This window comes from Vanacampus margaritifer, chromosome 14 (genome assembly GCF_051991255.1).
Source record: "Vanacampus margaritifer isolate UIUO_Vmar chromosome 14, RoL_Vmar_1.0, whole genome shotgun sequence".
NCBI lineage: Eukaryota > Metazoa > Chordata > Actinopteri > Syngnathiformes > Syngnathidae > Vanacampus > Vanacampus margaritifer.
In genome coordinates, this window is record NC_135445.1 from 11,068,734 (window position 1) to 11,083,471 (window position 14,738).

The window sequence follows — 14,738 nt, forward strand, 5'->3', positions numbered from 1 at the left end:
ACAAGCTTGCCAAATATTATTAAATATATATATACGTATATTTATGTATACACATATATATATACATATATATATTTATGTATACACATATATATATATATATATATATATATATATATATATATATATATATATATATATATATATATACAAAGAAGAAAGAAGAAGAAAAAAACAAGCTTGCCAAATATTATTAAATATAGCCTTTTAATGAGAAATAGATTATAATATGAAACATTCATTGAAAGAAGCTGATATGACCTCAACAAAACAGGAAAAAAAAACATTACATTGTCAAGGTATTAGGTGCGAAATTCTTCTTCGGACACATTTTAATGGATACATGTAAGCAACACTACATAACATGATGCGGGACGTGTCAATGACTGCCGTTAATTTAGTTCTACTGTATACACTGCAAGTAGTGGAACATTTGCAAACGGTTCTTGCCTTGGTGCAAATTGAAAAAGATACAGTCAGAATGTATTTGGTGGATTTGGAGGTTCCCTTCATGTTCTTTGAATTTTTTATATGAAATCTCTCACAAATGCCAAACCTTGTCACCATAAATGTGAAAAATAGCTACATTTTTAACAGGTTAGTGTAAGCAATCGTAATTGCACCCTTATAAGAATGGTTTTACGTTGTCAGTTTGTGATATATATATATATATATATAAAATAAAATAAACACCATAAACATGTGCTTGTTTTATGGACTTTGCAGTGGCTCAACAACAAACGCAATCAAACAGAAAATGGTCCTGATAACGTAAAAACAGTCTCAGAGTGTGACAAACCTGATCAGAACCACCCTACGAAATACTTTGTACCAATACGCCTGCTTATTTACTGTAGGTTACTTCACCAGGGTTAGTACTTTTAAAATGTACAGTATAGTGTATAATTGGGGACAAAATGTCATGTTTGTTCTTTTCGAAACAGCAAAAAGCTCCTTTAGAGGAGATTGTCATCGATCGAGACATTTTGACCAGCTCGAAACATGTTAAAGGGATAGATAACAGGCACTTATTTAACTATAATAATACGATTAAAATACAAGAACTATGTGGTATCATTTATTAGGAATTGTCCAATCTATAGTGCCAATGAATCGGGGACTATTTGAGTTGCGCATGTATTACAAGCCTCGACTTGCGTAGCTTTTGGGAGGCATTCAGGCACAGTTTCACCCAAGAGCTTTACGAAAATAAACAAACAGACAAAAAACCCGTTATTGAAAATGAAAGTGAAAAACGCGTAAAAGATGTCGAGACAGCTGCTGTCAGTGTCGGAAAAGTCAACTTTTACTAATATACAATATATAAGATGATGATTGTTAGCATGCAAATGCTGCACTTGGGATGTTACGCAACGTTCTACCATGTCCAGATTAGCATGCTATTAAGATGAACATTTGTAGTTGAGCGGAATAAACTAATGCGATATGACACTTGGAGTGTTTGATTATTCGAGGGGTGGAACCTTTTTCTTAACGGCTTTTGTATTTTTAACTTTAACAACGGAGAGTCTACCACTTGAAATAATAACCGAGTCACACATAAATGGAACTTTTTAGTTGTTCACACAGAGACACGATGCATTCTTTTCCACCATTACAAACAGTTCCGTGGTCTCTATAAGTCTGCGACATACTTTTGTCAAAAAAACAAACACATAAAAAACATAAAATCGTCACAATAACTTATGTAAAGCCTCGTTGAAATAAGCTTTGAAGTTTGTTTTGTCTGCCCCGCTAATGTGTAGCTAATGCTAATCTGCGCTAACATTCCAGCTCTTCTTAGCGTTTATTTTTAACATGACAATAAATGTTTAGTACATCTCTCAGCTCTTCATTCAGCCCACCTGCCAAGCCAAGGGTGGAGAAAATCGATGTGGAGGCGGTATTTTGCAAATTCTGCAAAAATATCTGAAAGACTCGCTCACAGACAGATTTTAGAAATAGACAGCTCACAAAAGATTTACGTTGTGTAATTTCACACTTACCATGTTGACGCCAGAGACCCAACTGTGTGTATACAAGCAATTAAAACGTCAATTGTTCATGTTATGTCTATGTCGAGACAGGAATCAGAATTTAATAAATGGTTTTGATTAAAAACTACAAATTCAAGTATGGAATATGTGCCTCTGCAATGTCCACAAGACTAAGTGTCACACTTAACAGTAAAGCAGCAATATATAGCAAGATAACCAAAATAAAAGTTCAATCTCAAGAGATTTGTTCAACTCGGCGGGGTCTTATACATTTTTTTTTTGTGCCAATAGAATATTAATAACAGCAGGTCAACAGGTTTCACCAGCAAAACACATGAGAGAAACGCTGATATCATTTCCATGTCCAACAAATGGGATTATATACATTGTCATCTGGGATAACTAAGAAGAAAAAAACATACACCATGTAGCAGTGGTTCTTAACCTTGTTGGAGGTATTGAACCCAACCAGTTTGCTATGCGCATTCACTGTTCCCTTCTTTATTGAAATATAAAATGCGACTTTTCTCAAATACAAGACATTGGTATAGGGTTTACGAACAAAATGAATAAGGAGTGTAGCTTTGTCTTTGTCAACGAATCTGGCTCTCTTCACCTTGAATTCAAAAGCGTTGTTTTTTTTGTATTCCCATCTCTGGACTAGAATTACTCAACTTGGCATTGAAAATCATGCAGGTAATTCCACCACTTCGAAACAATCAGCTGTTTCTTAAGATCCAATGAAATCAGCAGAGGCCCCGGAATTGAACCCTGTGGAACACCATACGTTCCGTTACACATGTGAATTTATATTGCATTTTCTTTTTTACTCAGCAGTATGAAGGGACTACAATAGTAAAGAAATCATACGACGTACCATCACAACAGCCACAAGTCGACTACTAAGTGCACCAAATTCCCTGCAGCACATATAAACCAAGCAATGTAGCATGATCACATGCAGCCAATTATGGCCAAGCTGGGCGTATCGTCACAAATCATTTGAGTTGGTCTGTCTTGACCTCCGCCAAACTCATGGGGTATGATCAGGTTAAGAACCACTGCCGGATAGGGTAAGGTTTAAATAGAAACAAACAAAAAAAAAACAGGTGGTGGTGGTGCAAGGATTTCAGATTAAAATATTTGATTTTACATTTGAATACATATTTTTCGTAGCACAACCGAAATCCAATGGAAACATACTATTTGCTGTGCTTTTGTATCTATTCAACTGAGAAAGAAGCAAATCATGTTGTAGTACACGTAAAATGAAATGGAATCGACCATTATTCTAGCTTGGGTGGAGGGGGCGGGGCGTCTATGGCTTTTCGTCAACGTGTCTGATGGATGAACGCTAACATTTTGGTGCCCAAGAAAAAGCTCCACAAACCAGCAGTCACAACATTTTTACCTTTTTTTTTTTTTGTTTGTTTGTCTGTTTTACGCAAAGCGGTACAAAATTAGCATCGACTGTTAAATTTACAACAATGACGCACTCACGCAGCGGGGAAAGTTACTGCCTTGTGAAACCACAAGAAGAAAAAAATAAATAAAAACTGAAAACACGCAAGAAGTACTTTGAATTGAAAATTGGACACATTCAGTTATCAAGCCCAAAAAAAAGGAAAAAGGTATGCGCTGGCTGACAAACACGCACATCCACCCACATACACCGTATATGTATATATATAACAGCTGGCTTTTTGTTATTTGACGTGACGATCCATTACCGGCCTGCTGCGTGTGCCTTACATGTCAGAACAATGACCGAGTGCTTCATAACTCACCCACTCGCCGAGGGTTGGAAAAGTAATAAAGACTCTATAATAAATGTGTTGGCTACGTTACACGCTATAGAGCTGTTTTGAAATCCTCAGGGTGTGTATAAACATTATTTTGCATGTTAGCGGAAATAAAAGGATATCTGGTCTGCCCCGCTTGATTCATTTTTTTTTTGTTAAAAATGTTTTCTTTTTTTTATATCCCAGGTAAAGAAGAATGGCAGTTTCAGATACAACCTTTCAATCAAGGCCTCTTTATCACGAGTATTCTTTTAATTTTTTTTTTTTTTTAATCTCTCTCTGACCATAAAGTTCTTTGGAGGAATGACAGACATGCTTGGACAGGTATGTTACAGTCCTTTTAGTTCCGATTCAGGTCTTCCTTTCATTGTTGCCTTTTCCGTATTTCCCCCCCTTTTTACGAAGTATCCTTATAAAGTTCGAGTTACATCAAAAAAGGCAGAAAAGGTCCAAAAAAAGGAAAAAGCCGAAAGAAAAAAAATGAGATCAGAGCCCACCCTTGGAGGTTCGGTTCATTTGCGGTTCTCCGTCCTTACGTTGCCGTTTGAAAGCGATCAACACAGTTTTGCAGTCAGATGATCGGATTGTTTTAGTATCTCTGTGCTGTACATGTCCAAGGCATGATTGACTCGGATCATCTCGCTGTTGTTGAGCTTAAGCCGATGCTTGAGCATACAGGAAAAGAGGTCCAGCTGGGGTTTTCCCGGCGCAGACGGAGGAGCCAGGCGGTTAATCCGATCCCGTATGTCCAGTAAGAGGAGCATGACGGACGAGGAGGAATAGAACTGGCTTCCCTGCGTGTAGGACTGGTTGACCTGCTGCACGGCGCTGCGGAGCAGGTCGGCATTGAAGCGCAGGCTGTAGCCGAACACTTGGATGTCGGATATTTTGATGTAGATCTGCCGCTTGTTGGGGTCGGCCAGATCGACGGGCCCCGTGTCGTTGCGGAGGCCGGTGGGGATCTTGGCTCGGCTCCTCAGGTAGATGTGCACGGTCTCGAAGAAGGTCTTCCAGCGGTTGCCCAGCAACAGGGTCCAGTTGAAGCACTGGGTGTTCTGCAGGCGCACCTTTTCCCAGCGGGGGTAGCCGTGCTCGCCGAAGGGCATGCTCCACCCTTCCGAGTGGCTGCCGCTGAACGGGTTGACGTAGACGAAGAACATGGGGTCGATGCTGCTGTTGCGCATCTGGCAGATCTTCATGGACAGGCCGATGATCATGTGGAGGTAGTCCATGCGGTTTTTGTTACTTTTCAGCGTCAGGGACATGCGCTTACGCCACCGCGGGTCAAAGAAAGTCTCCAGGCGGATCTCGTTGCTGATGAACGTCGTGTGGATGTATAGTCGCGAGTCCATTTTCTGTAGCAGGTACTTCAGTTCCAGGTCCTGAAAGTCCAGGTCTGTTTCGAAGCTAATGAACTGCTCGCTCCGCTCCGAGTCCACGTTTTGAGGCTCGCAGCGGCCGCGGTACAACTTGTAGCCCTTGTTGCAGGAGCCGCATTGTGAGATGTTGGCCAAGCTGCACATGGCGCAGCTGTTGTTGCCCCCGATGACGCAAGGGATCGGACGCTGGCACAGGGTGATGCCCGTGTGGCACACGCACGTTCGCTGGCTTTCCAGGAAGGTTCCCCAAAAGCCGTTCTCGTTGCAGTAGAGGAAGGACTGGACCCTGTTGAGCCACTGCATCACTGACCTTGTTGGAAAATGCAAGAAAGATAGGAAGGGTTAAAATCCTGGCAAGACCAATTACCTAAGAACCTAAGAACTGGCTGAGTGTATGGTACGGACGCAGGAATTGAAGAAGACCACAGGTGTCAAACTCCAGTCACAGTGCCCCACTATACTGCATGTTTTCGATCACAGGTCTCAAACTCCGGTCCTGTTGGACATTCATGCATGTTTTAAAGATTTCCCCTCCTCCTGTGTTTGAGGAGGGAAACCTCTAAAACATGCAGGACTGCGCCCTCGAGGACCGAAGTTTGAGACCTATGTTTCAGAGGTTTCCCTCCTCCAACGCACCTGATTCAAATGATAATCTCATCAGCAAGCTCTGCAGAAGCCTGAAAATGATCCTCAATATTTGATCCAGGTGTGTTGGAGAGAAACCTCTAAAACATGCAGGACTACAACACACCTGACTCAAATGATCAGCAAGCTCTGCGGAAGCCTAATAACGACCGTAATAATAAAAATCAGCAGTGTCAGAGGAGGGAATTACAGCCCTAGAGGACCTAAATATTTCCCTCCTCCATTACACTTGATTCAGATGATCAGGATCCTTATCAGGCTAGTGCAGATGCAGGACTACAACCCAGAGGACCGAAGTTTGAGACCTATGTTTCAGAGGTTTCCGTCCTCCAACACACCTGATTCAAATGATAATCTCATCAGCAAGCTCTGCAGAAGCCTGAAAATGATCCTGAATATTTGATCCAGGTGTGTTGGAGAGAAACCTCTAAAACATGCAGGACTACAACACACCTGACTCAAATGATCAGCAAGCTCTGCGAAGTCTGATAACGACCCTAATAATACAAATCAGTAGTGTCAGAGGAGGGAATTCCAGCCCTAGACGACCTAAATATTTCCCTCCTCCATTACACTTGATTCAGATGATCAGGATCCTTATCAGGCTAATGCAGATGCAGGACTACAACCCAGAGGACCGGAGTTTGAGACCAATGTTTCAGAAGTTTCCCTCCTCCAACACACCTGATTCAAAGGATAAGTTCATCAGCAAGCTCTGCAGAAGCCTGATAACGATCCTGAATATTTGATCCAGGTGTGTTGGAGAGAAACCTCTAAAACATGCAGGACTACAACACACCTGACTCAAATGATCAGCAAGCTCTGCGGAAGCCTGATAACGACCCTAATAATAAAAATCAGTAGTGTCACAGGAGGGAATTCCAGCCCTAGAGGACTTAAATATTTCCCTCCTCCATTACACTTGATTCAGATGATCGGGATCCTTATCAGGCTAGTGCAGATGCAGGACTACAACCCAGAGGACCGGAGTTTGAGACCAATGTTTCAGAAGTTTCCCTCCTCCAACACACCTGATTCAAAGGATAAGTTCATCAGCAAGCTCTGCAGAAGCCTGATAACGATCCTGGATATTTGAGGACCTGAGTTTGAAACCTATGTCTTAGATGTTTCCCTCCTCCAACACACCTGATTCAAATGATAATCTCATCAGCAAGCTCTACAGAAGCCTGATAATGATCCTGAATATTTGATCCAGGTGTGTTGGAGAGAAACCTCTAAAACATGCAGGACTACAACACACCTGACTCAAATGATCAGCAAGCTCTGTGAAGCCTGATAACGACCCTAATAATAAAAATCAGCAGTGTCAGAGGAGGGAATTACAGCCCTAGAGGACCTAAATATTTCCCTCCTCCATTACACTTGATTCAGATGATCGGGATCCTTATCAGGCTAGTGCAGATGAAGGACTACAACCCAGAGGACCGGAGTTTGAGACCAATGTTTCAGAAGTTTCCCTCCTCCAACACACCTGATTCAAAGGATAAGTTCATCAGCAAGCTCTGCAGAAGCCTGATAACGATCCTGAATATTTGAGGACCTGAGTTTGAAACCTATGTCTAAGGTGTTTCCCTCCTCCAACACACCTGATTCAGATGATCATGATCCTTATCATATAAAACATGCAGGACTGTAGCCCCGAGGGCCGGAGTTTGAGACCTATGTTTTAAAGGTTTCCCTAATCCAACACACCTGATTCAAATGAATAGCTCATCAGCAAACTCTGCAGATGCTTGATAATGATCCTGAATAGTTGATTCAGGTGTGTTAGAGGGCAACCCCTAAAACATGGATGACTGTGCTTGAGACCTATATTTGAGTTGTTTCCCTCCTCTGACAAACCTGATTCAAAAATCAGGCTCCTGCAGAGCTTCCTGATGGGTTGATTGCCTGAATCAGGTGTGTTGGAGTGAAACATAAAACATAGAGGAATAGCCCTTGAGGGCCGGAGTTAAGACACCTGTGAAGTAGACTAACAATTTGCTGGTTTGTGTCATCGAATTATTTAAATAAATGTATGCAGCATTTTGTTGGTAAGGCAGTGTGAAAGGGGCTTTGGAAATGATTTGCTTCATGATGTCTTGTCTGGAAAAAAAAAAACAGGACAGCAGATGTGTGAAAGGGAATACGAGTTTTCAACTTTCAACTCTTGATACAGGAGGTTACAAACAGGGTGTACCAGACACATTTGCATGGTGATGTAAGAATATGGCAAGCGCCATTAAAATGTCATTGGGTTACGGTGTGCTTCTGTAAACCAAGGCCGGCCTGTAGTCAAAAGCCGTAACAAGGTATGAAGTTAAACACCCGAGACTCATTTCTCACGCCCTGTTGCATTTAAATCTGTTACAAAATTATTCATACGTCACACCAGCCTCTTTGCTAGCCCGTCCCTGACAGTATTTCAGTGCCAATACTTGTTTCCGCGTCAATACACATTTTCCACAATGCAAAAATGTATCACCAATACCAAAATCTAATGGAAGTGTTCCTAAACAGTAAAAAAATAAGAAATATATATATATATATATTATTTTTTTTAATTTTTAATTTTTATTTTTATTTTTTATTTTTACAAGCGTATTATATTTTGCAAGAAGAAAAACTCCATCTGTTGCCTTTTCTGTGTGCGTTGAAACGGAATATATTGCGCAGGTTATTTATTTATGGGGTGGATAATGGAGAGTGGTTTTAAAAAAAGGCCGAAATGACTCATACTCTTTTTGCCCACCTTGTTGTCTCTCAGGCAGCAGTTTTGCGGAAAACTCAATGTGAACGAGACGAGAATAGGACGTTCTTTTCCCTTTACAAAAGGGAGGAGTTTGGTTATTTCCCTCAGGTGGAAGGTATCACTTGCTATTCTTAGCTCGTCTCCGCTTCCCCGCAGGCATCTTTCCCTGTCATCTTGACAGTATTGGAACTTCTTTTCTGACTATAGGAAATGAATTCTGATGATTATTTTTTTTTTCTTCCTGGAGAAGAGAGTTAGTCAAGGTTAGCGTGACATGTTAATGAACCCGAGTACTACTAACTATGATGGATGACAAAGCATTGTTAGCCCACCACAAGCTTCAGTATATGCCCAGATGAGTTTGGAGGTGTCACCTATGGAGGACAATGGGAGCGCACTGAGCTGGCTTTAATTTGTGACAAATCGGTTTAGGGAGAACTACAAAGATTATATTACTGCTGCGTTCAAGAAGACAGGGAAATTTCCAATGTCCTACTATGACTAGGAAAACTAAAGTCCTGCTTTTCAACCCCAGTCAAATCGAGTCACGACGACTTTGCATAGATGCATTAAGTTACAGTTACAGAAAATATTGAAAAAATATTTCTAGGTCACAAATAAAAAATCAAAACAGAAGATATTTTCATTAAACTCAAAGATAAATTCTTGTGAAGATATGAAGGATGTTATTATATAGTAGAATGTATTTGAAAAATGATCAAGGCAGACTAAATGAATCTGATTGAATGTTGATCATTTTGTGGATAACATCCAACATATATTATAATATTGATATTAATTAATTATATTTACCAGAGATGCGCAAGTACCGATACCATGCATCGTATTGGGTCGATGCCAGGACTTTTTTCAAGGTGCAAGTAATATCGGCTATCCTCTTGTCTTCTTATTAAGATCAAAAATTATAAATGACAAATTAGAAATATTTATTAGGATATGCGTCTTTGACGGTTAAGGATTATACCAGACCCAGTACAGTTAATTTAATAATAAAAAAAACACATCAAAGCATTGTTATATATTAATGTCATCTTTATTATTATTTACTACTATCTATAATTTATTTGACTAATATTTACAATTTAGGACATACGCCCGTCATGGATAGCTTTCTACAATGGCCACACCAGATTTTTACAATTTAAAGCTATGGGGCTAACAATTAGCTATCCAATAACCATAATATATACATAATATACATAATATCCATAACTTTTGTATATAGTTGTGAGACACTGTAAACCGAATAGCTGCTCCCAAATAAAAATTTTGAAAAAGTGATTTTTCTTTGTTCGCACCGCATGATAATTCATAAAATTGGCATCATTGGACAAAATTATCCATCACTGACCCATATATATGTATTCTTTTTGTGTGTGTGTCATTTAAATTTAAATTATATTTTTTTTTTTTATGTATAAAAAGTACTTGTTATTGGTATCGGTGACAAAAGTGATATTGAATATCCCTAATATTGACTTATTTGACTCACTTTTTGAGTTTGAATCTATAAATATGATCTGTTTTGATGCATATAATGTCACACAATTTCTCCCCTTTAGCTATAATAACATTTAATATCTATCATCAGCGGAGTCTTGAAAATCATAATACATTTTGGAAGATCTAACTAGACTGGAAATACAGTTACTAGTTGGTATGACAGGAGTGGTATTACTGTATATTACCTTTTATTGCTTTCTTCCTCGCGGCGCAGCTGAATTTTGCAGGTTCAATTTTAATAATAATAATACCGTTTTGGCCCTGTGATTTTTGGCTTCTTCGCTCTGTTGGTTTTTGCTAAGGACTGTCCTTGGCGTCCACTCAAAGCGTCTTCAAATCATGCGTTGCCATGGAAAATATTCATAATATCATATCCACATCATTATCATTTTGGGTCTGGGCAGACTCAAACTCTCCCGCCGCTTGCCCTGGCCGCATGTTTATCTGTAATTAGGGTGGGAGAAAAAAAAAACCATAAAGCTCCAAGGCAATACTTTGGCCAAAAGCACACAGTTGTCGCGCCAGGTATCTGCTGTTGACAGATAGACCGGGCGTGTTGGAATAGATAATAACGTCGCCGTTATTTGACCGGCAGTCATGTCCAGATTTCAAACACACACTTGTTGGTTTGTATTAGAAAAAAACATCCAAAAAAAAAAAAGATAATTAGCACGAAGCAAGCCGAATATGCACATAAGCATGAATGTGTCTTTCTATTTTCGGTTCTAATTGTGCATTTGCATGAAACTCTTAAGCAGCTAAATTTGCATAATGGTGCCATGACGGGGCACAGCATTGCTCCAATTAGCGACTGGAGATGGAAGTGATGCTTGCCATTCGGAGTTTGCCATGTATGGGTTGTTGTGAATGACACAACCCAAAAACTCATAAATATCCCATGTCATACTGTAGATCTGTTTTGATCTAATGTGCAAAATATTACTTGTTTTGTTTTAAGTAGATGCCATTTAGATGTTCCAATTTAACTTTTTACTACTTTTTCACATAACCAATCACCATAAAAGAAAAGAAAATGGGAAAGTCCAGAGAATACATTTAGATAATAAACCAACATTTGTCCATGGACAAAACAAAAGGCTACATTCAGTGGCGGTTCTAGACAGTTTTACCTGGGGGGGCAAAGGGGGTGGCAGAAGGTTCAGTTTCAATTCAGGTTTCACTTTTTGTATTCCCTGGCTGGTTTTCTGCATGTCACATGAATAACATAGCTTAATGTTGACCACTAACTATGCTGTGCAATAACAATTCTAAACTATGGCTTCCGCAAAAACGATTCTTTTGCTTGTCGACTAGTTCCCAATAGCGCAAATAATCACAATTAGTCGACTAATTGGATCATATGTAAATACACACGTCCAAATCTGTCTGCCTGCACCACACACTTGCGCCACACGTTAGGCCTGGTTTCAGCGAGTCTAAAAAAAATCCAGATTATATGTTAAACTAGACTTTCCACGATATATAAAACAACAGTGTGGGAAATCCCTCTGAATCATTGTAGCCGGCTTCGTTCAATCCCACAATGGCGCACGGGCAAAGCAAAACGTTCTCTTCTACTTGCGCACGGTCTTTGCTTTGCGCTAGACTTATGCTAGGCATGAAAATATGGCCTCCTATGTTTTTACCCAGATTTTTATTTATTGACCCTAATGGGGGGGGGGGGGGGGGGCAAGGTTAAGTATGACTTTTATTACTGTGATGACCTGGGGGTAGCGCTAGGGAGTTGTGACAAGTGGCTTCTAGCTAGTGAGTGCTTATAAAAGCATTGGCTGTATTTTCACTTGTGGAGGCAGCACTTCATCATTAGACCACTTAATTACATTTGGGCCTCGACATGCTCTAGGGTGGACGTGACTCCATTTATGGGATAGTTTAAGTCTCTGTCAGTTAACATTCATAATAATAATAATAATAATAATAATAAACAACTATTCTCATGAGTGGACCTGTCTCGGCACACTTGGATAACCTGTCGTTGTAATATATTTCATCATGTCATCTTGCTGGGTGACGTGCTATTTATTTTTTTAAATTATTTTTATTCTGATTATTATTTTTAATTATTATTATTATTATTATTTTTTTTTTTATATATATATATTTTTTTTTAGCTCATATGCTCTACTTTGTCGTATTTCGAAGGATACAATGGCGATAATACCTCATTAGCATTTCTCCTCCGTAACACTACAGACATACCACACTCGGTACTTTCCATCTGCATCAGGTTCGATGTGACTAAAATGCGTCTGCACTCTGCTATGCTGCTACTACGAGTAGAAAATATGTGGAACTAATAGGAGGACGGGAAAAAAAGTTGTGATTTGAAGGAACTTTATCAGCACAACAGTCTGTGATTTACATAAATTAAGAGCTTTATTTCAAAGCTGAACAGCCCGCGGGAAAAAAGACACGTTTTAACGAATGGACATATGAAAGGCACATCATTTTTTTTTATTATTATTATTTTGAAATCATTCATCTGGTTATTAGGTTGAAATACGTAGATAAAATACTTTCACCGTCTAGCTTGCTTAGATTTGTCGTAGGAAATCAAAAAACAATCAAGTGGAATAGACGTTGTTTATTTCCGCTGAGAATACTTAGCGTCTGTGCGGGGCTTCAAAGTTAAATGAGCTCAGATTAAATGCGTCATAAATTCCTCCCAAAGGGAACAGAATCGGATCAGCAGGAAAAAAAAAATCATCAATTTGCAGTTATTTTAAATATTAACAGCAGACTTTGCTGTGTGTGTAGGGATTCTTTTTTCTTTTTTCTTTTTTTTTTTAAATTCAGTTATTGTCATGGCTTACTGGGGAAAATTAATGGCAAGTGCCAGAGAAGAGATAAATGAGTAAAAGTGAATTTATTGTAATGCAGGTGAAAATCAGTCAACTTTGCATTTAAGGTACCATTATTATTATTATTATTTTTTAAAGGCTTGAAACTACAAAATGTTACAAAACACTCCTGCGTGTTCAGGCAAATAATAAACGTTACACAAAATAGAGTAAATAAGCATAAATACAATGCAGAAATAGAGTACTTACTGCAAATACCACACATACATACTTCTTTCAATAATATGAAATGAAATAAACTAAATATCGACTGCTCATTTTTGTTTCTTTTGAGTCACATTTAACGATGAACGTTTTTGCTATCCTAATGAAGCAAACATAAGAGGAGAGTTTAGTGCAGGAGATGGGCAATTTCGGTCCTGCGTGTTTTCGGTGTCGTTAGCTCGTTCGTTAGCTCAGAATTACGTTCTGCAGGAGCCTCTCAGCTGTGTTCGAGGAGGGAGACATCAAAAACATGCAGGACTGCGGGTTCTCTAGGGCCGAACTTGCCCACCCCTGGTCTGGTGAAAGGTTATGTAAGCCGTTTTGGAGTAAATGATCATTTTCAATATGTATTCTTCTCAGGCAGAGGTGACCTCCCGAGCAACAGTGTCATAGCAATTAGAGGGCTGAGTCATTATCTCTTAATGAAAATATTCTAATTCCATGCAAGGTTCATTCCAATTCCATACATGTCAGATTTTGAACATGAATAAGTGAAGCTAATGTATCGGGTAGATTCGTATCTTGTGAGTAATGAGACCAGGTAGCTATTAATAATTTACGCCCTTTAGACAAAATGTTTATGCCGGTCAAAACGAGAAGTGATACGAATAACCGGGGGCAAATTATGTATAGGCATAATAATCGAGGAATTGATCGTTAAGAATTTGGTTGATGATGTGGAATTGATTGCCGAACAGAAATATGCTACTTGGATGAATTCAGCAGAGTTGCCATTGATGTACTCTCAACTAGTTTGTGAGCAGAAAAACAAAAAAATTGTAAAATTGTATGTATATATATATATATTAGTGGTGTGCCGATTGATTGGCCACCGATTGTGATCGACCGATTTTCATGGACGACGTTATCAGCATTTGTCGATTATTGCCTTTTATTACCAATCACAAAAACCGACCACCTGCAGCTCGCACTTTGCAGCAATTTGAGAGTGATGTTAAATTTACACGCTGCAACACAAAGAAATCTCGCAGGGAGAGCACACTGAAAAGTTTCAGAAGAACAAACACTTGGCGGAACATTGTGTGTTTTGAAGGCTTACTGCAGAGAATGAAAAAGAAGGGAGACGGGGCCGCAACTGTCAAACAAAAGCAAATGCAGCGAATGCACTGGGCAACTTGCGCCCGTATGAGCGTGACCGTCACAAGGCTAAATAAACAACACGAACAATAATTGAGTTCATCGGACTAAACAAGCAGCCTTTTCGGAGGTGGAAGACCACGTCTTCTCTCTCACTTGGAGTTTTGCTATGTACTCCATGTGTTACAGCAAACAGTAAAGCATTGAAAGCCTCCTTAACTCATTCACTGCCATTGACGACTGCAGACGTCAAAATTCCATTTGAACTATTTCTATTAGTTTCACATTTTTTCCACTTTTGTTAACAAGAGTATAAAAACCTAGAATTTTTTTTATTGTACATTTAGAACAGATATAAAATTTGTGATTAATCGTGAGTTAACTATTGAAGTCATGCAATTAATTAAAATTCAAAATTGTAATCTGCCACCCCTAATTTTTAAGAATTTTTATCA

At 39.2% G+C, this 14,738-nt stretch overlaps 1 protein-coding gene across 1 annotated transcript in view; it reads right to left on the reverse strand.

Moving 5' to 3' along the window:
• Window positions 1–210: 210 nt before the first annotated feature.
• The window catches only part of brinp1 (bone morphogenetic protein/retinoic acid inducible neural-specific 1), a 178,251-nt gene continuing 163,723 nt past the window's right edge, over window positions 211–14,738 (reverse strand). Inside the window, exon 8 of the mRNA XM_077542653.1 lies at window positions 211–5,488. Within this exon, the coding sequence (XP_077398779.1) occupies window positions 4,354–5,488 (1,135 nt within the window). The 3' untranslated portion in view covers window positions 211–4,353. The remainder of the gene's footprint in view (window positions 5,489–14,738) is intronic.